The sequence below is a fragment of the Diorhabda carinulata genome, chromosome 4 (assembly GCF_026250575.1).
Source record: "Diorhabda carinulata isolate Delta chromosome 4, icDioCari1.1, whole genome shotgun sequence".
NCBI lineage: Eukaryota > Metazoa > Arthropoda > Insecta > Coleoptera > Chrysomelidae > Diorhabda > Diorhabda carinulata.
The window spans coordinates 22,098,175-22,124,305 of NC_079463.1; the positions used below are offsets into that span (position 1 = coordinate 22,098,175).

Consider the following 26,131-nt stretch of genomic DNA (forward strand, 5'->3'; position numbering starts at 1 on the left):
AATGTCTTCACACATTGAAGATTTAGCCCGCTCAGACTTGTAGTAACTCTCGAAAATGCCACGATATCTATCAGTGCATTAATAATTTCAAAATTAGACCAGGCTCCTAAATACGTTATTTATTAAATAAAATGTATATTTTCCTATTTTTTTTTTAATTTTCATTGAACTTTTTGGAAGACTACTGAGTAAATGTTGGTGGTAAGCCTCAGATGTTGGTGGTAGTCGAATTTTGGTAAAGGGATTAAGTTGTTGTAGCCAGGTTGTAAATCATAGATATTACGCTTTTTCTAGATTGTTGTAAATCGATTTGTTGGTCATTATTTTGATTATTTTTTTCGAAATTAATTGAAAATTACAAATGTTTTCAAGGAAGTCATTACGTAAGCTCTAGGGGGATTTTTTGGGACCTAATTTTTGCCGAACTTGAGTATTTTTGGTTTTTATTGACTGGGCTATAATAAAGAGAAGATTCCATACCAAGTTATCATTGGAAATATATTTTTTGTGAATAAAGAAACTGTGCAGAAAAATGTGCATCGACCTTGAAGTCATTCGTATGTTATTGAGATTAGGAAATCGTTTTACTTGTTTCCTTCGATCGTGAGACACAGCAGCACGGTCCTGCGTATAATGAAGATTTTATCTGTAATGATATATGAACTAGAAGTTGTCTCATTGCGGTATTTCGAGGATTTTCATTCTTTATCAATTTTTAACGTGACAACAATGAAATATCGATTAGTATCAGATAGATCGAGAAAATGGAACAGGCACGAATTTTATTCTTTGTACTGCGTATCATTTGATTTTTTACCCGCTGAGTGAATTTGAAGTTTCAAAGAAGCTTGTTATTTTAAATATACATTCACTCAAACTTTCTTTTGGTAATTTAATTAAAACAAACTCTCTGGATATAACATAAACATATACATCATTACTTTACTCTATCTATATATATATATAATATTGGAACGAAACTTTCTAGAAAATTATCTGGAATTTCTCAATTCAAATTATATCACAGAAATTAGTTTATGTTTCAATTTCTCGAGAAAATATTGATTTATATAGAAGTGCGCTGCAGGAACCAAGCTCGTTCTTTTAATCTCCTTGAAACGGTGCAGATCGAAAACATCGTATGATTTACCAAAGTTTCCATCTTCCTCGTTTTCTTCTATGTATTTATTTATTAGTCATCATAAAATATCAGAAAGAGCCAAGTTCAAAACACCGTCATTTAAATTTTAGTAAAATGTCACACAAAATGTTTGTTCTGGATGTTTCTTTACATTTCCTTCAACATGCGACTGAAAAATTTGGAGGACCTCAAGGTATATGAACTATTTGACAAATTGACTTGAGTTCTTGCTCAAAAATTTTTTAATACACCTTAAAAGGTCCTTCTCAAATACGAAAGTCTCAGAAATGGATAGTGACTGTGTTATCTAGAAATAAACGAGACCAAATACTTTAGGCCTACATCCGGTCATCTCATCAGCAAGGATTCTAAACCAAAATAAATAGGATGTGCATAATTTAGAATATTTCTAGTATCGATCGATGTTTTGAGACTGATATAGATTTAAATCAATTAACTAATGAAAAAATCGTTTTAATTTTCAAGTTTTATTAAATATTTTTGTTTTATTTTTAGGTTATGTCTATCCACAAACTCACACTCGACATCCTCACACTTCGAGTGCTCACAGACGATCTATTCGAGCTGACATTCGAACGAATCTAAGCCATGACATCGAGGAAACGGAATATAAGCAAATCTATTCGAAGCAAGGTGATCAACTCGTGTTAAATTGTGCGGTAAATATAAATTTCAGCACGAGTATTTGGTTGAAAGATGGACAAATAGTACAAACGATACTTAAAGATAATACTAACAACAAAAGGGTGATAGGTCATAGGTTTTTGGTGGACGTAAACGGGAATTTGTTAATAGATAATGTGAGGTTAGAAGATGACGGTAGATGGCAGTGTGAAGCGGAAGACGCGTTCGGTTTCGTCGTACAAGGGAGACCTATACAATTAACTATCTTAGGTAAATACGTAGCTGATTAATATTAAAATATTTTTTTTTAATCTAAATTCAATTCTTTATTTGGAATGATTTTAATTATAGTAATCCGCTTAGTTGAATAATTTAATTATCTGTCAAAAACAAGATGGAATCGTAATAATCACGAACGCATACATAATGGACGAGACGCTTCCCCATAAAATCCACCTCACCATAACGTTCATTCTACCGGAACGCATTCATATGCACAAATACATATTTTAATTATAATCTACTGAGTCGTTGATAATCCCGTTTCCCTGTGTGCCGTTTCTATATTGTTGTCCTGTTCCTTTATTTCATTACTGTCCTGTCGTAAAGCTCTGCCTTGTTCGCCATCTTATCCGGAAACGTGCTAATGAAGATAAGCTTCAAAATAACGATGATGGTCTTTTGTTTTTATTTCTAAAATATAATGAGGGAGCATTTCGGGATATTGAATTTTATATAATTGAAAATAGGTATACAATTTTTATAGTCCTGATAAAATTCTAATGGGAAACGGACTAACTTAACGTCTAATTTGATTAGCTCAGTCTTTACAATTGTGGTGTTATATATTATAATGAAAATCGAGTGTTATTTCTCCATTTCCTTGAATATAACCCTTTTTGATAATCAACAATACAGAATAATAAAACATACAGAGGAAAAATGATAACACCTATTTCATATTTTATTAATAATACGTATTTTGAGAATGCAGTGTTTTTCTTGCGTTCCCACCAAATTTTTAAAAAAGTTGATGAATTTTACAACAATTTTGCAAATAAAAACGGATGACGCTGACAATTACTACGTTCCTCTTTGATTTGATAGCACATCCGAGTGATCATTGTACGAAAACTTTTTTCTAAATCAGTTTAAACGATCCCAAAATACAAGAAAGAGTTTTGCTGGCGCTCCCACCAAATGTTTTAAAAAATTTATGAATCTTACAATTTTGCAAATAAAAACGGATGACGCTGACAATTACCACGTTTCTCTTTGATTTGGAAGCAAATCCGAGTGATTATTGTACGAAAAATTTTTCTAAATTAGTTTAAACGATCCCATAATACAAGAAAGGGTTTTGCCGGCGCTCCCACCAAATTTTCAAAGAAGTTTATGAATTTTACAAATAAAAGCGAATAAAACAAACAACTACCACGTTCATCTTTGATTTGGAAACATATCCGAGTGATCATTGTACGAAAACTTCTTTCTAAATCAGTTTAAACGATCCCCAAATACAAGAAAGAGTTTTGCTGGCGCTCCCACCAAATGTTTAAAAAAATTTATGAATGTCACAATTTTGCAAATAAAAACGGATGACGCTGACAATTACTACGTTCCTCTTTGATTTGGAAGCAAATCCGAGTGATTATTGTACGAAAACTTTTTCTAAATTAGTTTAAACGATCCCATAATACAAGAAAGGGTTTTGCCGGCGCTCCCACCAAATTTTTAAAAAAATTTATGAATCTCACAATTTTGCAAATAAAAACGGATGACGCTGACAACTACCACGTTCATCTTTGATTTGGAAACATATCCGAGTGATCATTGTACGAAAACTTCTTTCTAAATCAGTTTAAACGATCCCAAAATACAAGAAAGAGTTTTGCTGGCGCTCCCACCAAATGTTTTAAAAAATTTATGAATCTTACAATTTTGCAAATAAAAACGGATGACACTGACAATTACCACGTTTCTCTTTGATTTGGAAGCAAATCCGAGTGATTATTGTACGAAAAATTTTTCTAAATTAGTTTAAACGATCCCATAATACAAGAAAGGGTTTTGCCGGCGCTCCCACCAAATTTTTAAAAAAATTTATGAATCTCACAATTTTGCAAATAAAAACGGATGACGCTGACAATTACCACGTTTCTCTTTGATTTGGAAGCAAATCCGAGTGATTATTGTACGAAAAATTTTTCTAAATTAGTTTAAACGATCCCATAATACAAGAAAGGGTTTTGCCGGCGCTCCCACCAAATTTTTAAAAAAATTTATGAATCTCACAATTTTGCAAATAAAAACGGATGACGCTGACAATTACCACGTTTCTCTTTGATTTGGAAGCAAATCCGAGTGATTATTGTACGAAAAATTTTTCTAAATTAGTTTAAACGATCCCATAATACAAGAAAGGGTTTTGCCGGCGCTCCCACCAAATTTTCAAAGAAGTTTATGAATTTTACAAATAAAAGCGAATAAAACAAACAACTACCACGTTCATCTTTGATTTGGAAACATATCCGAGTGATCATTGTACGAAAACTTCTTTCTAAATCAGTTTAAACGATCCCCAAATACAAGAAAGAGTTTTGCTGGCGCTCCCACCAAATGTTTAAAAAAATTTATGAATGTCACAATTTTGCAAATAAAAACGGATGACGCTGACAATTACTACGTTCCTCTTTGATTTGGAAGCAAATCCGAGTGATTATTGTACGAAAACTTTTTCTAAATTAGTTTAAACGATCCCATAATACAAGAAAGGGTTTTGCCGGCGCTCCCACCAAATTTTTAAAAAAATTTATGAATCTCACAATTTTGCAAATAAAAACGGATGACGCTGACAACTACCACGTTCATCTTTGATTTGGAAACATATCCGAGTGATCATTGTACGAAAACTTCTTTCTAAATCAGTTTAAACGATCCCAAAATACAAGAAAGAGTTTTGCTGGCGCTCCCACCAAATGTTTTAAAAAATTTATGAATCTTACAATTTTGCAAATAAAAACGGATGACACTGACAATTACCACGTTTCTCTTTGATTTGGAAGCAAATCCGAGTGATTATTGTACGAAAAATTTTTCTAAATTAGTTTAAACGATCCCATAATACAAGAAGTTTATGAATTTTACAAATAAAAGCGAATAAAACAAACAACTACCACGTTCATCTTTGATTTGGAAACATATCCGAGTGATCATTGTACGAAAACTTCTTTCTAAATCAGTTTAAACGATCCCCAAATACAAGAAAGAGTTTTGCTGGCGCTCCCACCAAATGTTTAAAAAAATTTATGAATGTCACAATTTTGCAAATAAAAACGGATGACGCTGACAATTACTACGTTCCTCTTTGATTTGGAAGCAAATCCGAGTGATTATTGTACGAAAACTTTTTCTAAATTAGTTTAAACGATCCCATAATACAAGAAAGGGTTTTGCCGGCGCTCCCACCAAATTTTTAAAAAAATTTATGAATCTCACAATTTTGCAAATAAAAACGGATGACGCTGACAACTACCACGTTCATCTTTGATTTGGAAACATATCCGAGTGATCATTGTACGAAAACTTCTTTCTAAATCAGTTTAAACGATCCCAAAATACAAGAAAGAGTTTTGCTGGCGCTCCCACCAAATGTTTTAAAAAATTTATGAATCTTACAATTTTGCAAATAAAAACGGATGACACTGACAATTACCACGTTTCTCTTTGATTTGGAAGCAAATCCGAGTGATTATTGTACGAAAACTTCTTTCTAAATCAGTTTAAACGATCCCAAAATACAAGAAAGAGTTTTGCTGGCGCTCCCACCAAATGTTTTAAAAAATTTATGAATCTTACAATTTTGCAAATAAAAACGGATGACACTGACAATTACCACGTTTCTCTTTGATTTGGAAGCAAATCCGAGTGATTATTGTACGAAAACTTTTTCTAAATCAGTTTAAACGATCCCAAAATACAAGAAAGAGTTTTGCTGGCGCTCCCACCAAATGTTTTAAAAAATTTATGAATCTTACAATTTTGCAAATAAAAACGGATGACGCTGACAATTACCACGTTTCTCTTTGATTTGGAAGCAAATCCGAGTGATTATTGTACGAAAAATTTTTCTAAATTAGTTTAAACGATCCCATAATACAAGAAAGGGTTTTGCCGGCGCTCCCACCAAATTTTCAAAGAAGTTTATGAATTTTACAAATAAAAGCGAATAAAACAAACAACTACCACGTTCATCTTTGATTTGGAAACATATCCGAGTGATCATTGTACGAAAACTTCTTTCTAAATCAGTTTAAACGATCCCCAAATACAAGAAAGAGTTTTGCTGGCGCTCCCACCAAATGTTTAAAAAAATTTATGAATGTCACAATTTTGCAAATAAAAACGGATGACGCTGACAATTACCACGTTTCTCTTTGATTTGGAAGCAAATCCGAGTGATTATTGTACGAAAAATTTTTCTAAATTAGTTTAAACGATCCCATAATACAAGAAAGGGTTTTGCCGGCGCTCCCACCAAATTTTTAAAAAAATTTATGAATCTCACAATTTTGCAAATAAAAACGGATGACGCTGACAATTACCACGTTTCTCTTTGATTTGGAAGCAAATCCGAGTGATTATTGTACGAAAAATTTTTCTAAATTAGTTTAAACGATCCCATAATACAAGAAAGGGTTTTGCCGGCGCTCCCACCAAATTTTCAAAGAAGTTTATGAATTTTACAAATAAAAGCGAATAAAACAAACAACTACCACGTTCATCTTTGATTTGGAAACATATCCGAGTGATCATTGTACGAAAAATTTTTCTAAATCAGTTTAAACGATCCCAAAATACAAGAAAGAGTTTTGCTGGCGCTCCCACCAAATTTTTTAAAAAAGTTTATGAATTTTACAATTAAAAAAGACAACTACCACGTTCCTCTTTGATTTGGAAGCACATCCGAGTGATCATTGTACGAAAACTTTTTTCTAAATCAGTTTAAACGATCCCCAAATACAAGAAAGAGTTTTGTTAGAGCTTCCACCAAATGTTCAAAAAAAAATAGTCTTCCCAAACATTGATCAATACGTAAAATTAAAAGATAATTATACTTACCTCCTTGATCAGTCAATCCTAATAAAAATAATCGAAGTGGTAGTTTCTTTTGTGTCGTTTATCCTTTCGAAGAGTAATACTTGGACGAATTTACTTTCAAATTCCAACAATGAATGAATGAACGAGAGATATTCTGATAAATCCAATAAACGTATTTTATATGGAAGTAACTGTTACTTTTTCAAAGTAAATGTGACACTTGGAACATTCGAGGTTATATGGATGGACGGGACTGCAAATGGTAATATCTCTACTTTATTGAAACGAATGACCATAACGTCACGCAAACTTCATAAATCACTTTTATGAGGATAAAGTAGGACATTTGTTTTGAACAATGCAGTACTTGGTCTATAGTTCGCGTTTAAAAATATTTCTTTATAAATTAAGATAAATAACAAACATCGAAGATTATTTGAGCTTTTCACCTATACCTGCTTCTACTTCAGAGGTAATAGCACCACTCCCCCAGGTACCTAAGTCTATTTGACTTATCAGAAAACTGCCCTCCAGTTCAATGTCGTTTATAGACATGACGAGATGTTCCACATACTTCTGATTGTCTTAGGCCTGGAGTATTCCTTCAATAAAACTCCGTCTGATTTATTTATCTCTTTTTTTTGGAGAGGCTATTTGCTTAGTCATCGTCTGGTATACTGTGGCGGCCTGGTAACCACTTCCAATGTACTTAGGAGTATAATTTTGAGAAATGCGAGTTATCATAAAAAATAAGAAATTGCACGAACGTTTTTTGAGAAAAAAACGTGTTTATATGCCCTAAGAACGAGAAGCGAATGAAAACCGTAAACCCTACAAAAACAATTGGAGTTCAAGAATTAAAGATGGCAAATGGTAGCTAGAGTAAATATGAAATTATTAAAGTTTGAGAATGTTTTTACTCCAAGACAAACAAAATCAGCGGAACAAATATTATGAAATTTCGTTGAAAATTCGAAAATAACAAGAAACACGACGTGAATAGCAAGGAAGAGGAAGATGATTTTCGGTTGATATAATTTTTAATCAAATACCAAACTTGATTTTATCTTAATAACATCATTTCATCATAGATATAAGGGAACAAACATAGATATTCATCTGACTCTGGAGATTACTTTCTTGTCTCGAAACAAATAAAAAATCATCTTTAATCAATATCTTGAGCTAGTTTATTTTTTGGGAAAAAGTATATACAATTATTTGTAATTTTTTTTCTCGTTTTTATCATTATGTATAATTGGAAAATGGAAATACAAAATGATGAATCAAGTGCAACGGAGAAACCACGCAATTGGGGAAAGCGCTTCACGTTTTCTATTAGACATGGGCCCCATGCAACAAAAACTTGAGCAGACTTATAGAAAGTGTTTCATCAAGGGACTCAATGTTCTGGTCTTGAAAATTTTCTTTGAAAGCAAGAAATAAAAACGGAAAAATCAGAATTCAAGAATTTGTCTGATTAAATCACTCAGAACATCGACCTGAACTACATAAAAACTTTCATAGGATTGCAAGTTTTAATACGATTCCTAAAAAGTGCTGGTTATAAAAAAGTAAGAAAATTATAAATAATCGAAGAGATTTCCTTTTGATTATTTCAACCACTTCGAAAATACTCTTTTATTAAATAGAGATGTTAGTGGCACGAAATTCCAGTGAAAGAAAAAAGTACGAAAATAACAAAGATAGAACAGAAATTACCGAATCTAAAAAATGTTTAAACTGTAACAAATCAAACAAAGACAAGCTTTTCCTTCTATCTATCAAAAAATAATTCACGAGAAATAATTTTTCCAGTTGATCCAAATAGAAGCAGCCAATTGAAACTCCCGGCGACAAAGTCAAAAACAAAAAGTTTTCAACGCAAACCTGCAATTCGAGCGCATCAGTGCGAGCGCGAACGTGAAACCACCTTAAGATAAACAGCCCAACGCCTACTTTGTGAATGACAGGTTGACAAACAATCTTTAAATGACCACCAAAAAGTGAATTGGTGAACGGTTTCCACCTCTAAATTTTAACTATGTGATTCGTCCTGATTTTTCTTTAAAATTTGATTGGAAATAATTTCGAAATATTAGAAAACATTAATTTCATCGTATTACAAAATATTTACGAAAAACAATTTCCGAAAAAAATAAAAAAATGAATTCGGTTCTCAATATTTGTATTTGAAGAGGTAAAACTTTTTGTTGATTCTAATTTATTTTTATTTAAGACAATTTCGGTGTCTATCTCGAATATCTTAGTACGGTAATATTGGAAAAACTTTCCTCAGAGTCCGATTCAATCGGAATCAATTCCAGGGATTTCTTTTACAAGGGAAATATTTTATGGTGTCGGAGCAGATCACAATTCCGTTGAAACTTTCGGTTAGACCAAACTTTTATCTGTCGTGAAAAAAGTCAAAGGAATATAATCAACTAACCGGCAGCCCTCTTTTTTCAAGTCTCCTTTGAAATTACCGGTTTGTTGTAGAAAAAGTTTTAATAAATTTACGTCGGAAATATGCCGGTCATCTCCAGCTTTATTCGCATTGCGCTAACAACGGCATTTGAAATTTGTAATTTGACGTAATGTCGAAACTTTAATCGGATTTACTACCCATGGATATCCCGTATTATGCCCAAAGGATTGATTGGCAAAACTTTTTCGAGTGTGATAATGAGATAAAAGAGGTACCTGATTAGTTTTGAGATTAAGGGAAAGGAGAAAAACGATTAATACATATCAAAAAAGACACTGTTAACCGTATGTCAAAGCTACCGTTCATAGGAACTACAATAGGCCTTTCCAAAATCAATTGAATCCATCATTAATTATCACGAATAAGTTCCATATTTTTTTTTTGGAACCTACCATATGGATATTTCCTTGAATTATTCATTCAGTTGACTAAATACAGTGTGAAATAAGATTGTTGAATGTTTTTATTTTAAGATATTATGAAAAGAGCTTTGAAAACAGAATTGAATATACAGGATGATCGATAAATTCTATTAAGTGCAAGAAAATGAATACTTAATATATAATTGATGTTAATTCCTTCGACATGCATTAAAATAAATATCCGATATATTGTTAATCTTATGATATATAGTGTACTCGTACTCTATAATATTAATAAATCCAATCTCAGGACTTGGATACAAAAAATTATATCGCACTGCATTTTCAATATCTCTTTTAGATTCAAATTTTTTCCACGTAATTTCGCAATAGATCTGAATAAATAATAATCCGACGGTGCAAGGTCCGGACTAGATACTGTCTATTACCTACCTAGTCATTGATAACTTAATTATGTGGAGTTATTGAGACTCTATACATAAACAATTCGAACAGACAGTGTTAACAACTCTCATAAATTCATCTCCATAAAGCCCTAATCAGAAACCCCTAACATCCTATTTCCATTTTTCTTTAATTTGATGTTTCGCTCGAATCTAGGTCCAAGGAAGTTTGGTGATCGCAATTGGACTATCCGAGCTTCAATTTTTCATTAATAAAATGTTTAAATCAACGCTCATTAGCTGTTTCTTATCCATCAATTTAACATATTTTCTTTGACGCCACGGTTGCTTTTCACATACGAAAATCGAATTTACTTCATTACTACATCCTCTATAATATTTAAAATTTACGGATTTCTGTGGTTATCTCTTCATTGACGTCTACAATACCATTTAGCTATGTTGTACACACTTGTGAGATGACTATAGAAAAAAATCCAACGACGCGATTTCTGGTAATTTAGCTGGACCTTTTCCTTATTCTGCTGGAACCAGATATATTTTCAATATCCTCTTAAAAAAAATTGCCGCCAATGTAGCCTAACCAGTCATTAACAAAACAAAGTACAAAACAGACTTTGAAACTTTCCGTCATTCTGTCAACTCGTTGAACCTTTAAACTTTCGACACCATTCATGCAACACCATCAAAAGTTTTCCCCATACACACGACTCATTCTTCGATGGATTTCTGAAGTACTTCAGCCTTTAGAAAACGAATCACACTTGGCGGGAGCATCAATAATGGCGGACATATTTACGTGGCTGTAGTCCAACGCCGACTGACGCCTGATTATCAACAATAGCGATGCACGGAGCGATCGGAGGTTGAACAAACGGCCCTCGTATTTTAGAAATTGACGAAATAGAATAAATTCTTATGGACACTGTTAATTTTTTTGTTAACAAAACAAGAGGAAACGTGTTTTGATAAAATGAAACAATTCTTATAGAGCGAGTTAGAATAAAACATCTTATTGCAATTGTACACCTGCATCTGAAATTTCTTCTACGATCATTTTTATCGGAATTCAACTTGGAAATTACCTCCGAGGCATAACATCGGCCGTTATAGTTGTATTGAGAAGTAAGATCCGTTTCAACGGCTTAACTTCGACGAATAAACGTCTAATGGAATCTAGAACAAAGTTTATACGGGGTAATTTCAAAGTTATCCAAACATTATATCAGCCAAGGAACTATTCAATTTATATCTAGTATATTATCACGTTTGTGACTAGATAAAACGAAACTATATAGAAAAACCATTAGAAGTACAAAATTTATCTGGAAAAATACGTTACATACGTTTTGTTGCTGCTGTAGCCAATCCCATAAACGCTCAATTACCCTTTTTCATCTACCATCGTCACATGGAGCTCTCTCTGATTGAGGAACGGCTTATCAACATTAAGTTTCGTGATAAGCTGTTTGAAACAAGTTTATGGAGACAAATTTATGAAAGAACCAAACGTGAACGAATGGTTAGAGAAGTTTCGGCAAGGGCGAGAAAAAGTGAAAGAAGATTCTCGCCCAGGACTCCCGTCAACATCGAGGAAGATGTTGAACGAATCATCGATCACAAAATTCCGACTAAATTTCTGGACTCTAGAACAGAAAACAAAGAGGGTCGAACGCTATGAGGATTGGCTGGAAGACTTTGTCAAGCGAGTCATCACTGGAGTCGAGTCTGATTTTTACGAATTTAACGTGGAGCTCGAATTTTAAAGCAAGAAATGGAAGTTGGCACGAGAAACGAGAACAAAAAAGTCTTTGATTCTAGGGGTATTATTCACAAATATTTCGTCCCTTATTTCTACGTTTTGAGACGTTTCAGAGCTCGTGTGGTACCAGTTCGACCGGATTCAGTAAAAGGGGTAGGTAGATCATTAATCAAGACAATGCGCTCTCTTAAACGTCGCTTGTTGCTCTAACAACGTGACATTCCACCAGATTTAGCCCTTTATGACTTCTTCTTCTTCCCGAAATTGGAAATAATTCTACGGGGCGGCATTTAAGAGATGTGGAAGCGATAATACTGTAACTGAACAGTATAACAACTAAGACTTTCATCAATGACATCAACAGTGGAAACGATTGTGGTAGATGTTTCAGCAAAGCAATTTCGAATTACAGTTACATATTTTTAATATTATCCATTAAAATAATTATTTAATCGTTTTCAGATCCTCCTAAGAAAGCTTACTTGATGATAGACAACCGTATCCTCGATCCGGGAAACCTCTTCATCTTAGTCAAAGAAAATTCGGATCTAACCGTATCGTGTGTTGTAGACGAAGGTAACCCAAAACCGCAACTTTCTTGGGAACTCACTTTGGGATCTTCCGCTTTACTCGAAATACCCGAAGTACCGCTCGAAGTTCTGAATTTGACTGAAACCGTACGCGATCAAAAATTCGGTGCCAGAACTGATGCTAGACTTGGGAGAGTGTTAAGAGGTCATCATAACGCCACGTTGACGTGTTACGTTCGACATATCGCTTTGGATAAACCCCTAAATGCGTCGGTGCTTCTTGATGTCGAATGTGAGTATTTTTATAAGTAAAATAAAATTTAAACAGTTAATTCAAGCTATGAAATATTCGTGTTTATCAACTTAGTAAAGGATCATGTTTGAAATTAACCCAAATACATTCTACTTTATGCCCTTACCCCATAATTCAGATTATTATTTGGTCGATTATTGAGTTTGCTTATTATATCTGTAGGTACTTATGGTCAATGTGCTTTATATACCCATCGACCCTAACGGATTTAGTTGTCCCTAATTTTCTATTAAATTAATAGAGTTCACGTAATTATATACTCTGGGGTAAGTAGAGTATATGTAGATTTTAATTTGAAAATAAAATTACTTTTTCACAATATAAATTTCTCGTGGTAATATTTGAAATATGAAATGTCATTTAAATTAGTTTTATTCTAGGAGAGAGTTAAAATAATGAATGATAAATTGTAAACAAAAGGTTCAAAATAAAAATGAAATGAAAGACAAAGATACGAGTTATTGGAAAGACTAATTTTGTTTAAATATTAGAAATTATTTTGACGATGGAAAGACGGAAATAAAAATAACCAATAGGGAATAATTATTAATGTAACTAGTTATTGAAAAATCGATTTGTCCGACAAGCTTAATATTTATCAAAAAAATATTCATCCAAAGAAAAAATGTTTATAAATCTTAGAATACAATTGAATTAAAATGATGAGTTGATTATCAGTTTTTACAGTAATTAATAAATTATTTTTTGAAACTTAAACAAATACGAGAAGTTTCTTTTACATAATTACTTTTCGTAACTAATATATGGGGTTACGAAAAATGTTAAGGAGAGATTTAAAGTGTCACATTTGATAGAGGGATTAGATAAAATGATTGGATGGTAGAAATATTCATAAGCAAGTAAAACTTGAACATTCAGGAAGAACGATGAAGTCAACACGAATTTAGGGAATTAAAAAAATGGGAAAGAAATAAATGGGATAAATGTAAAAATAAAAATGTAAAAAGACGATTAACAACAATTCTTATGGAAATATCCTCAAAATGAACTGAATTACAAGAAGTACCATTAAGAGATAAATCGTGGAAACAGTGGATATCAAATAAGGGAGATGGAAAAACCACGATTGAAATGGAAAGAGTGAAAGGACGAATGAAATATAGAGTACAAGGAGAAAAGAAGAAGACGTTTTTCCAAGAATGTATATATTTTCCACATTAAATTTCTTCAATTTTTTATTTCTAAGACCTTTTAATACATTAGTGCATCTTAACGTTCTTGATTTTAGGTCTCTTTTGGAAGATAAAATTTAACGTTTCGACTTTTATTTAAGTCTTTATCAATATAAATTTGACGTTTCGACTTTTAGTTGAGGCGTTATCAAAATAAAATTGACTTTTCGACATTTCTTCAAGTTCTTATCAAAATAAATTTGACTTTTCGACTTTTATTCAAGTCCTTATCAATATAAATTTTACGTTTCAACCTTTCTTTGAGTTCTTTTCAAAATAAAATTGACTTTTCGATTTTTTTTCAAGTGTTTATCAAAATAAATTTGACTTTCCGACTTTTTTTTAAATCCTATTTAAAATAAATTTGACTTTTCGACTTTTTTCAAGTCCTTATCAAAATAAATTTGACTTTTCGACTTTTATTCAAGTCCTTATCAATATAAATTTTACGTTTCAACCTTTCTTTGAGTTCTTTTCAAAATAAAATTGACTTTTCGATTTTTTTTCAAGTCCTTATCAAAATAAATTTGACTTTCCGACTTTTTTTTAAATCCTATTTAAAATAAAATTGACTTTTCGACTTTTCTTCAAGTTCTTATCAAAATAAATTTGACTTTTCGACTTTTATTCAAGTTCTTATCAAAATAAATTTGACTTTTCGACTTTTATTCAAGTCCTTATCAATATAAATTTTACGTTTCAACCTTTCTTTGAGTTCTTTTCAAAATAAAATTGACTTTTCGATTTTTTTTCAAGTCCTTATCAAAATAAATTTGACTTTCCGACTTTTTTTTAAATCCTATTTAAAATAAATTTGACTTTTCGACTTTTTTCAAGTCCTTATCAAAATAAATTTGACGTTCCGACTTTTATTTAAGTCCTTATCCATATAAATTTGACGTTTCAACCTTTCTTTAAGTTCTTTTCAAAATAAATTTGACTTTTCGACTTTTTTCAAGTCCTTATCAATATAAATTTGACGTTTCGACTTTTAGTTGAGGCGTTATCAAAATAAAATTGACTTTTCGACATTTCTTCAAGTTCTTATCAAAATAAATTTGACTTTTCGACTTTTATTCAAGTCCTTATCAATATAAATTTTACGTTTCAACCTTTCTTTGAGTTCTTTTCAAAATAAAATTGACTTTTCGATTTTTTTTCAAGTGTTTATCAAAATAAATTTGACTTTCCGACTTTTTTTTAAATCCTATTTAAAATAAATTTGACTTTTCGACTTTTTTCAAGTCCTTATCAAAATAAATTTGACTTTTCGACTTTTATTCAAGTCCTTATCAATATAAATTTTACGTTTCAACCTTTCTTTGAGTTCTTTTCAAAATAAAATTGACTTTTCGATTTTTTTTCAAGTCCTTATCAAAATAAATTTGACTTTCCGACTTTTTTTTAAATCCTATTTAAAATAAAATTGACTTTTCGACTTTTCTTCAAGTTCTTATCAAAATAAATTTGACTTTTCGACTTTTATTCAAGTTCTTATCAAAATAAATTTGACTTTTCGACTTTTATTCAAGTCCTTATCAATATAAATTTTACGTTTCAACCTTTCTTTGAGTTCTTTTCAAAATAAAATTGACTTTTCGATTTTTTTTCAAGTCCTTATCAAAATAAATTTGACTTTCCGACTTTTTTTTAAATCCTATTTAAAATAAATTTGACTTTTCGACTTTTTTCAAATCCTTATCAAAATAAATTTGACGTTCCGACTTTTATTTAAGTCCTTATCCATATAAATTTGACGTTTCAACCTTTCTTTAAGTTCTTTTCAAAATAAATTTGACTTTTCGACTTTTTTCAAGTCCTTATCAAAATAAATTTGACGTTCCGATTTTTATTCAAGTCCTTATCCATATAAATTTGACGTTTCAACCTTTCTTTAAGTTCTTTTCAAAATAAATTTGACTTTTCGATTTTTTTTCAAGTCCTTATCAAAATAAATTTGACGTTCCGACTTTTCTTGAAGTCCTTATCAAAATATTGTATATTTGAAATTTTGTGTTCCAATAATTATTTATAAAAACTAATTTTAAAACAGAAGTGACCTAAAATTAAAAACATTTAGATGCATTTTTCCACATTATCTACTTCTTGTTTTATGCTCTAATCCTCTCGAATTCTTCCACGAATTTCTATTATTGAAAATTACTTTCATTTCCACGAAAGTTTTTACTATGTCTATTTTAACATGTGCTTAATCCATTGTCTTTTTGTTTTCCGCTTTGGTTTTTACTTTGTTTATTTTTGAGCGTTTCCATTGTGAAAAACTATATTTTCATTTATACGAGGATTATCTTAGTGTTTTGGATTTAACAAAGAATCAAGGCCTTTTTATCATAATTATTTTTCAATTTAGTCTCCTTTTAAATCTATACACTTTTTCCAACGATAGCAAAATGTACAATTTGATTAAAAAAAACTTACGTACCTTCGACGAGGTATTAAGAAAAATTTATTTTTTTCTTCTAAAATATTTTTCCAAAATATTTAGTGACAAACATATGGTAAATAAACGTCATAATCAAAGTATTAATCTCGTTATCTTGATGTGACAGATATTTTTTGAGGTTTTAAAATTTGACATCGTCAAAAATCAAAACGTTATAACGATACACCTTTTTTGGATTTTGTTAGGGGGGGAAATATTTTTGTATATATCAAAATTTTCTTTTCTTAAACGAAATGGTGATGCGAGATTCGAAATCCTTAGAAACTAATTATTCGAAAAATAACGCGGAAGATAATGTGGATTGCGAGAAATTCAGAGCAACTTTGGAGGGTTCGAAAACCGAAAATTTTTGCATTCCAACGTACAAAATGTTGATGAAACCTCATTCCTTGGAAGATATACAAGAACAACCGGAAATTCCAAGTAAAGATTTAGAAACAAAAGTAAATAATATTTCTTCAATTAGAAATAGTCGTTTACAGCTAGAAGAAAAACCAGCGTTTAACGATATATCCAAATGTAACCAACAAGAGTTAGATCTGAATGAAATAAAAAAGAAATTTCTTTTTGACAGAGAATCGAGCAGTAGATTCAGAACGCCCACTAATTCTGGGAGACAATCGAGAAAAAATAGTAGCGAGAAATTTCGATATACTCAATCGTTTTTCGAAGATCCGTACGTACAAGAAGAAATGTTTCGAGAAAATTTACGAGCACAACTTTTGATGAAAAAATATTTTAGAGAAAACGATACGTTCGATAAACCGGTTTTAAATAACGAAATCGAATCTAAAGCTTTAATGCTCATCAGACACGTATCGAGTATATTGAAAAAATACAACAGCGGCGATAAACTTCATTTGTGCAATCCGAATGCAGTGAATTATTTCCAGGGTAGTTATAAAAATTTAAGGAAAAACGTGGAAAATAATTGGGACAATATTAAAAGTAGGATAACTACCGATTTCAGTTTACACAGTTCTTCGGATAGTTACCAATTTCTCGATACCAAATTCGCTCATAGCGGTAACAAAATTTTATATAAAAACGATAGTAAAAATTTGGAAAAAGATATTTCCACTGAAGAATTATCGACAGTTATACCAGAAAGATACATAAGCTTAAAAAATTGTTTGAGGAATAATTCCGGAAACGGTATTCATTCTCGATCGAGCGTTTTAAATTCCGATATTGAAGTAGACGACGACGATTACAAAATTTGGTTAAAACGTAATAAATGGATAAAATACTCCGATATGACAATAACCGATTCGGCTTGTTCCGAAGATATAATCAATACTTCTTTCTCACGACGTATGTTGGATATTTCCGATTACGCCGTGTCTAAATTGACAGAAAAAAAACAGTCCAAAGATGAAGATGACGGTCATTACTACGAATTGATTATTTACGAACATATCGTCATTACTAATTTCATACATTTTTTCGATTATTTACTGTTGGTGAGAAGATTGAAAAAACTCACTTGGACCCAGAGATTTCTTCAATTATTTTTTTTGGTTTTTTGTTTTTATGTGTACGTAGTTATAGAAAGTTCTGGTATCACGAATATCGTTACCAGTGTAAAATTTACAAATAAATTCAAATAACTTGAATTGAATTGAATTTATGGTCGAGATTAAGGTCCTGAAAGTTCAGATTTTGTTCATACGACACTCATTTGGGTTATGGTAATGAAAAAACTAATCGATTGATGGAGTTTTTAGTAACGTTTATACAGGAAGAAATGCGATTAATTTAGTAAAAAAACAAAAAATAACACCAAGTATACTTAGAATAACGACTGATCATACCAACTGGGTAATTTACAATCATCAACCTGTACCTGGGATAATAATTCTTGTGCTGATCTCAATCACATTCATAAAAACAAATCAATAGTTGCAGTTACTTGTTAAACCAAATAATCCCTACCTCTAAACCTCACACGCCTTTTAAGTATAAATAATCGAAATACTTTAGATCTATTAGTGAATTTTTTCAAGGATATTAAAATTGATATCATCGAAAATTTCTGTGGCTGATGGCCATTTTCTTTCGAGCGCAGATTTTGTTCGTGGTAGATTTGATTACAATCTTCCCGAACACTCTGCAATTACGTGTTTTACCATTTGCAATTGCAGTTGTCATATTCAAAATCAAATAAATAGCTATTGGTCAGTCGCGTATGGCCTAAACGGAGACGCGTTTGAAGAACTCCATCTCTACGATTTTTCGGTAGCACTGGCTAAGTCTTTCTTCTATCACTATTTAGAGCTTCCTTAGTGACCAGATCTGCCTCTTCGTTTCTTTTTATTCCAAAATGTGAGGGGATCCAACAAAATGCATTCATTTTGTATTGCAGTTGCTGTTTGATTCAAAATGTTTTGCTCGCTCTATAACCCTTTCATCAAATTTCAAAATAATAGACGGAAATCGAAACGATTTTTTCCAAATTGAAAATAATATTTTCCGTTATTTGTTTACCTACTTTATACGAGTGCAAGAAACGATTATTTTATTATGATTGCAGTTTAGTTCCAATTAAACATATCAGAGGGAAGAACGTGCTGCAATTCATTATTTTTGGACTAAAATATTGTTTTCGGGGCATCTCGCTGCTGAAGTCATTGCAAATACACCGGAAGCATTCTTCGAAATAGCTCTGGAAGATAACCAGTGCGAATTCAGAAGAGGGAGATCAACAACTGATCGAATCGAGTCTTTTTGGCACGAAATTTAGTCCCCTTGTGCGGATGGCCAAAGACCTTCATGAGAATTCCAAATAGGACAAAGTCTCAGGCAAGGAGACTACTGAAAACCTGGTAAATTTTGAAAAAATTTTGAATAAAATTTTGGGAAGAATGTACATGTTTGGATTTTCATGAAAAACGTATGGAACCAAATAGATTATTTGTCGAAAAAATATCAAAATTGAAATTGTTTTTAATTGTTGTGTATAGCGCATAGGACAATACTTTTGACTTGTAGTGTATATTTTTATAATGGAATATTCGTACGAATTTGTACGATTATCCTCACGAGGTAAAAACTAGACAGTCTTCAACTACAACTGGTCCAGGTTTTCCCGAACAAGTTTCGATCTTATGATATATTTGTCAATTGCATAAATTTTAGCTTGAAAAATGCTTGGTGTGTTTCTAGGCTTCCAGGGTGTTTAGTTTGGGGCTCTAACGCCCTTTAATCTGTTTGCTGTTTGATCCTTGAAGAAAGAGCTGGGTTTCTAACACCACAAAATTGACGATTTATATATCGAAATTTTGTATTTAAAAGCCGTTTAGAAGAAAAAAATTTATTAGAAAAATATGAAATATACGAGTATGATTAGATACAAAATATGAAAAAACACAACTATAAAATATAGAAAAGCGTTGTAAGATATTTTCAACCTACCCTTGTTAACTAGATATTTATTTTGATTGACGTTTACACGATATATATGTTGAATTCGTAATCTTTTCGGTATACCTCGGTATCCTCCATCGAAACGAACATAATAATTTTTATAATTGAAATCTGATTTTACTCCATCGTTTGATTTGTTTAAACAATTCGAAATTATTCTTATATAAAGATAATAAGAACAGCAGTCTGTATGAAACAAAGTATGGTTGAAAATTTTGAAAAACATATTAGTTGGAATTATCGGAGATATTAACCAATCACCGATACGATCGTAATAAAAAATTGGTTTTTGTTCGATTTCTAGCTTCAATCGGTTAATCCTGAAAAGAAAAAACAAATTTCAGAAAATGGAAACTAGATTCACGTGTAATATCGACACAATTCCTGCTAATTTAAAAATATTCCTGGGCTAAGTTGTACTTATATAATGTTGTTTACAAAATGGCATCGATTTTAATTTTAATTGGCTAATGATTATGCATTTTTTGCCCTGTAAAATATTGAGCCTTTAACTAAATCTGAACATGGAGTAGATTCCTAAGTGAAGCAACTCAGGTGTCTTAGGTTGGAAAACAGCTAGATTATAGTTTTAGCTTGCACTTTCAGAGGCTTATTAAAATACCAGTAAGCTCATCAAGTTAAATGGAGATAAAACATTAGTTGGACAAGTCCTTTTTATCTTTTCAATTAAAAATTGTTTGAAAATTAGGAAAAATTTCGGCGTAGAAACATACACGAAATAGATTTTCAAGTCATCCGATACCTAACGAGAAATGAACACAAGAAATTACGCCCAGATGAGGAGCACGAGCCCCTCCAATTAATTTAAGAGGATAGAGCCTAGAATTCCTCAAAAAAACAACAAGAACAGATCAACGAACTCAACAAACTTAGCAACGATTACTATCGAATATGAATCGAAGCAAAACGAAAGTCATGTACCACAAAATGGTAGATTGGAGTCAAACCTCACTTGAAATAAAAGACCGATACACATACATGGGACCAAAACATTCAGAGTCTCCTCAAAAACCAACAACCATTAAAGATAAACGTTTTGTATAGATCAGCTAATCAACGACTTCCACGTCCAGAGATAGCAGATAAGATCAATTAATCCAGGGATCTGCAAGACACCTCTTTTAGGACGAAAAAATAAAATTTATCGATTGCCGAGGGTTAAAGGGCACAAATATTGGACGCATGAAGAATTGGAGGCTATTTAATGGTGTGATTGAGGTAAATGTTTCAGATTATTGGGTTTATATTTGGAGAAAATGTCACTTAAGACCTAGTGAAGGTGATACGTTCTGACCAGTGCCGGATCCGAAGAAAATTTGTCTTCCATGACAACGATCTCGAACGATTCTAGAAGCTGTGCAAAGAATATTTGAAATAATTCAAAAGGAAGAATATTGGACAGGGAAGTCAGCAAACTATAGGATGAGCAAATACTTTTGATCGGTAATATAAGTTTTAAGTGTAAAAAACACAATTCAACATCACGTTAATTTAATTAAAATGTTTTTGTTTTTCTACAATTACAAACGTATTTTTACAACGAATTACCTCGAATCGCTACTTTTTCTAGAACGTTTCGACAACTGAATAATGTTTTCTTCAGTATTTTCATGCCTCGGAGAAGACTCGGTTATAATGGGGTTTGATAAGCGACGTCTGTTTACGAAACGAGAATCGACGTGTTTGATTTGCAGTTTATCTTGCTTGTTATCATTTTCTGATATCGATCGAGGTTGTTCGGATCCTTTCGACATTCGTATTACTGATATTTTCCGATTAGTTTCCGAAGGAAAAACTTGTACTGTGATTTTTTCTTGTTGGCTATTATTGATTTTCGCATAAGGATCGTCGATTCGATTTTTCTTATAATTTTGAGAATTATTCTGATCCTGCGAAGCTCTTTTTGGATAATTATCGATATCAGTAATTTGGCGACGCATTAGGGCGTCTTTTATTTTAAAAACCGATATGTCATCTTCGTTTTCGGAACATTTTCGTTCGGTATACGTCATCGGTTTTTCGCCGATTATATTTTCGAGTTCGTTGTCTTTTAACGGTTTCGATGTGTGTACGAAAATGTTTTTATCTGTTGTATTGGCGCCGCTTTCTTTTTCTTTTTTACAGAAATTGAAAATTTTTAAAAATTTGAATTTTTCTTTTTTCTGCGGTTGTAAATCTATTATTGTGATAGGTTCAGACGCGACGCACATGCATTTTCTTTTTTTAATCGATTTAATATTACACTCTGGCAACTGTTCGATTTTCTCATCTCTTTTTTTCTTACATTCACATTTCGGATTCTTTTTTTGTTGTTTTTTCTTTTTCTTCTTAAGTTTCACTTCGATATTTATATTTATATCTTTACAAGTTCTTTTTATGTCGTCCGGTATTAGTGCTACTTTATTTTCAACTGAACATTCTCGTGATAAATTCGTAGGTTCGCGATCTGAAATTTGAAAATTAGGGCACGTCGGATCGCAGTTTGTATACGGTCTATCGGAACATATATTTTCAAAATCGGTTGTTTTCATATTTTTATTTGATTCAGAAATAAAAGAAAATTTTTCTTCTTCTTTCGTCATCAAGTTTGGAGTAGATAAACATGCGTCAACTAAAGTTATAAATCTCGCAGTTTCTTGCTTACATTTTCGATAACAGCAACTATTGTAACAACGTTTACCAGTTTCAATTTCTTCAGAACGTGATAATTTTTCGATTATTCTTTCATAAGATTGCAGTACCTGTATTATACTAGGAGAAATATAACGACCTCCATACCAAGTTCTTTTGGTATTCGAAAAATTATCGGCGCCATTTTCCATTTTTATTAAAAGATATGTATGGGTTCACCGAAAGGAGGACAACTCACAAACTCGTTGGTCAAATAATATAAAATTGCGATGATGCTAGTGACGATAAGTAAAAATTTAAGGCAACAAGTCTTCGGTAAAAATTTCGAAATCAGACTCGGATTATTACAGCGGCAACATTGACAATTCAAACGTACTCTACCATTATATTTCATTTTTTTTTAAATTAATTATACATTTTGAATAATTTCCAACTAAAATTTTGAAATGTTACTATACTGAGTTGACGTTTCTGTTGACAGTTTCGAATCAATTAGCTTGACATTTACAGTTTATTTTGGTTCGAAAATCAAACTGTTACGACAAACTGAAAATCGAGCGATAAATAAAATTTGTGGTTATGTTCTTTTTCCACCCGTTTTCAACGTCTAGAAACGTCTTAGAAAAAATTCCCACCAAACCTCTCGAAAATTATGCCATGGGAATAAGAGTTAACTGCGCTTTACTGAAGAATTTGCGCAATGCAAAAGATACACTGAAAACATGCAAGATCATATATATGATGTTATCAAAATTGAAGAGTCCAATTGACAAATTATATGACTGCTGAAAGACTGAAAAACCTAGGATTCTAATGGATAAAGCCTTGGAGCTAAGAACAAGGATACTGTAGAGCTTTGTATTCCAAGTCCTCTTGTATGGTGTAGAATCTTGGACCTCCAACGCATATTACGAACAAAAAGTAATAAACCAAAAATGTGCCCAATATCTCGGCCACATCATGAGAGGTACAAATTATCAGATCCTACAGTTCACAATTCGAAAAAAAATTTCCAAAAAATCAGAAGATGTCTTAAAATCGCTTCAGAATAGCTCCATGTTTAGAAGTAAGCGAAGCCATTGGATTTTCAAAGCTTGGTAAGTACGCTGAAAACACAGAAATGTATTTAGAAGTAATTTTCTGCATTCTGCGAATAGCTAACTTTAAATGATCGTAACGAATAATCCAAAATAATCATCATTTTCCATAATCGGTTATTTCCAAAGCTTATCTATTCTTAATACTCCGAAAATATTTTTTGAGAGAAATAATATCATTTCAATGATTTCAAGGCTTTAAAATTATCCCTGAAAGCCGTTTGGTTCTTCAAGTTACATTTGAATACAATAATTTTATTTGAAAGGCATTAGTTCAACCAATGTGAAAACTAAATTAGATTCTAGTCTGGCTCCTTCGCTATTATCTGTAAAATATTAGAAGAGTTTAAACGAGACTGTACGTTCTGTAAAGATCAGCATCGCAATGGTCGACCAAATGAGGTGAAAACTCCAGAAATGTTAAAGAAAATCCACAAAGTGGTACTCGATGATCGTCGACTATTGACTAGTTAACATCGTAGGCATTTCAAAAAGTAAATAGAAACGGCTCCAAAGAAGGCAAAGACCGTTCCATCTGCAGGTAAGGTTTTTTGGGGTAATTTTCATTGACTATGAAACGTTTGAGCGGAAAATCAAGCATTTGGTCAAAAACAAAGTATTGTTTCATTAAGAGAAAGCAGCAGCTCACATATCCGTTATTGCAATTGCCAAAATCAATTGAATAAAGTTTGAATTGCTACATCAAGCACCAGATTTAGTCCCCTTGGATTATGGTCAAAGATTTTCCAGCAATGAAGAGGTGATGTCGGCGATTAATAACTATTTTGAGGAGCTAGACGACTCTTATTATAAAAAGGGTATCGAAAACTAAAAGTTGAAAAGTAAATAAATTTTTTATCAAAATTTGTGTTTTCTTTGTTGTGCCAGATACTTCTAGGATCATTCTCGTAACCAGCAACGTCTTGTACATCTGACGACATTTTGTGTATTCCACTTTTAGAAATCATGGTCACGTTTTTTTTTTGTGTTTCAAAAAGTTTTTCTCCGTAATCAAGACTTGTTACTAGAACCAAGACTATTGCTTTGAAAAACTCAAATCATTCAACTCTTCTAGAACAATCAAAAGTGACTAGCTGGAACTGGAACGGAAATGTGGAGTCGGTGCATTGTAAAAAATTTCTATTATCTCCATCAATTCTCAAAACAATGAATTACTTATCCAAATATGCCGTTGGTGATGGTCTGCATTGTAAATTGGGGGGACAGCTATTTAGACTCAGGATAGAGGGAGTTTTTCCATGCTGATCGCCAAAGTCAATGGTTACAAAAAACTTCTAATCTTCTCTTTTATTCACTGAATCATTCTACCACTAAAGAATAAACTAAACCTGAAAAACTTTTTGTACGAGTTAATAACTTTTGAAATTTTGAAATTCGAATGCTAAGCACTATTCATGATGCCGCTTTGCAATTTTCTTGGTAGTAAAAGTCGCATCAAGTTTATGATCTCTTCTTTTAAAGAATTTCAATACCACTCCAAGGCAGGTCAAACTATCTTATTTTAAAAGTACTGAAATTGATTTTAATTATTCCATCATAGTAATCATTTTCGCAACGATAAACTCTTGTGAATGTAACGAATCTTCAAAAGGGAATTTTGTTAAACGGAATACAAAAAGGTCTTGAGTATCGTAAGGTATTAAGAAAAGTGAAAGCTGTATCATTTGCATATTTTAAGTCTGTGAAAAGGAAAATAAACGAGAAGAACCTTAAATAACGGATGGTTTAATTAATGAAAGCTACTTCTAGATCTAAAACGGCGTTCAAGGTAGCTAAAGACAATATTAGAGGTCCTGAAACGAACAAATAAGAATTTAGTAATTCTTTTAATATTTAAATGTCAAATAGTAATTATTCCAATTATATTAAGTCCCCTAAAGGTAGTAATTTATTTTTAGAAATATAAATTGAAATTAGAATAAATGTAATAAAACATAAGCAATTTCGAAATCATACCTATTTACCAAATTTTCCAAAATATCTATTAATCATAATTTGTAAAGTTATGTCCATAGTGTTTTGGAATTTCAAATTAAAATTCAAATATCAAGAGGAAATAACGATAAAAAGTCTTTTACAGATATAGACACCTGCAAAATACGAAAATTAGAATGATGAACGAAAATACAAGAAAATAAATTAAGAAACAAAGATTAATGATTCGTGAAATTGTGAAAAAAAAAACAGCGGAGATTTAGAAAAATTCATAAAAGCTCATTTAACGAAAACGTAAAATTAATAATATGGAAATCAGTTGTATAGAAAAATAAGGAAAATTACAAGATTTGAAATTAAATACGAGGTGATTGAGATATAAACCGGAATTTTGGCTATAAATAAGTAGTGGAGCTGAAATTTTTCACAGTTTCTCTAGATAATCCCCATCACACTCTACCTAGTTTTTTTCGACGTCTTTTTCGTAACAATCTTCCGACTTGCTACTCGAGGATTCTACTTCCAAATCGCATTTCACTAAGAAACTTTTTCAATGGACCAAATAAATAATAGTCGC

General features: G+C 31.7%; 2 protein-coding genes across 4 annotated transcripts in view; one reads left to right on the forward strand and one right to left on the reverse strand.

The window, feature by feature from the left end:
* LOC130892488 (titin) overlaps nt 1-26,131 on the forward strand; it is a 153,193-nt gene that overhangs the window by 87,436 nt on the left and 39,626 nt on the right. For all 3 annotated transcript variants that reach the window (XM_057797927.1, XM_057797928.1, XM_057797929.1), the window contains 2 exons: nt 1,658-2,056; nt 12,386-12,745. In XM_057797927.1, coding sequence (XP_057653910.1) covers nt 1,658-2,056; nt 12,386-12,745 — 759 coding nt within the window. The remainder of the gene's footprint in view (nt 1-1,657; nt 2,057-12,385; nt 12,746-26,131) is intronic.
* On the reverse strand, nt 19,721-23,002 carry LOC130892489 (uncharacterized). The gene is made up of 2 exons (XM_057797930.1): nt 21,419-23,002; nt 19,721-20,169 (listed from the first exon to the last, which is right to left on the reverse strand). The coding sequence occupies exons 1-2, from the start codon at nt 22,690-22,692 to the stop codon at nt 19,740-19,742; spliced, it is 1,704 nt and encodes a 567-aa protein (XP_057653913.1). The 5' UTR covers nt 22,693-23,002; the 3' UTR covers nt 19,721-19,739.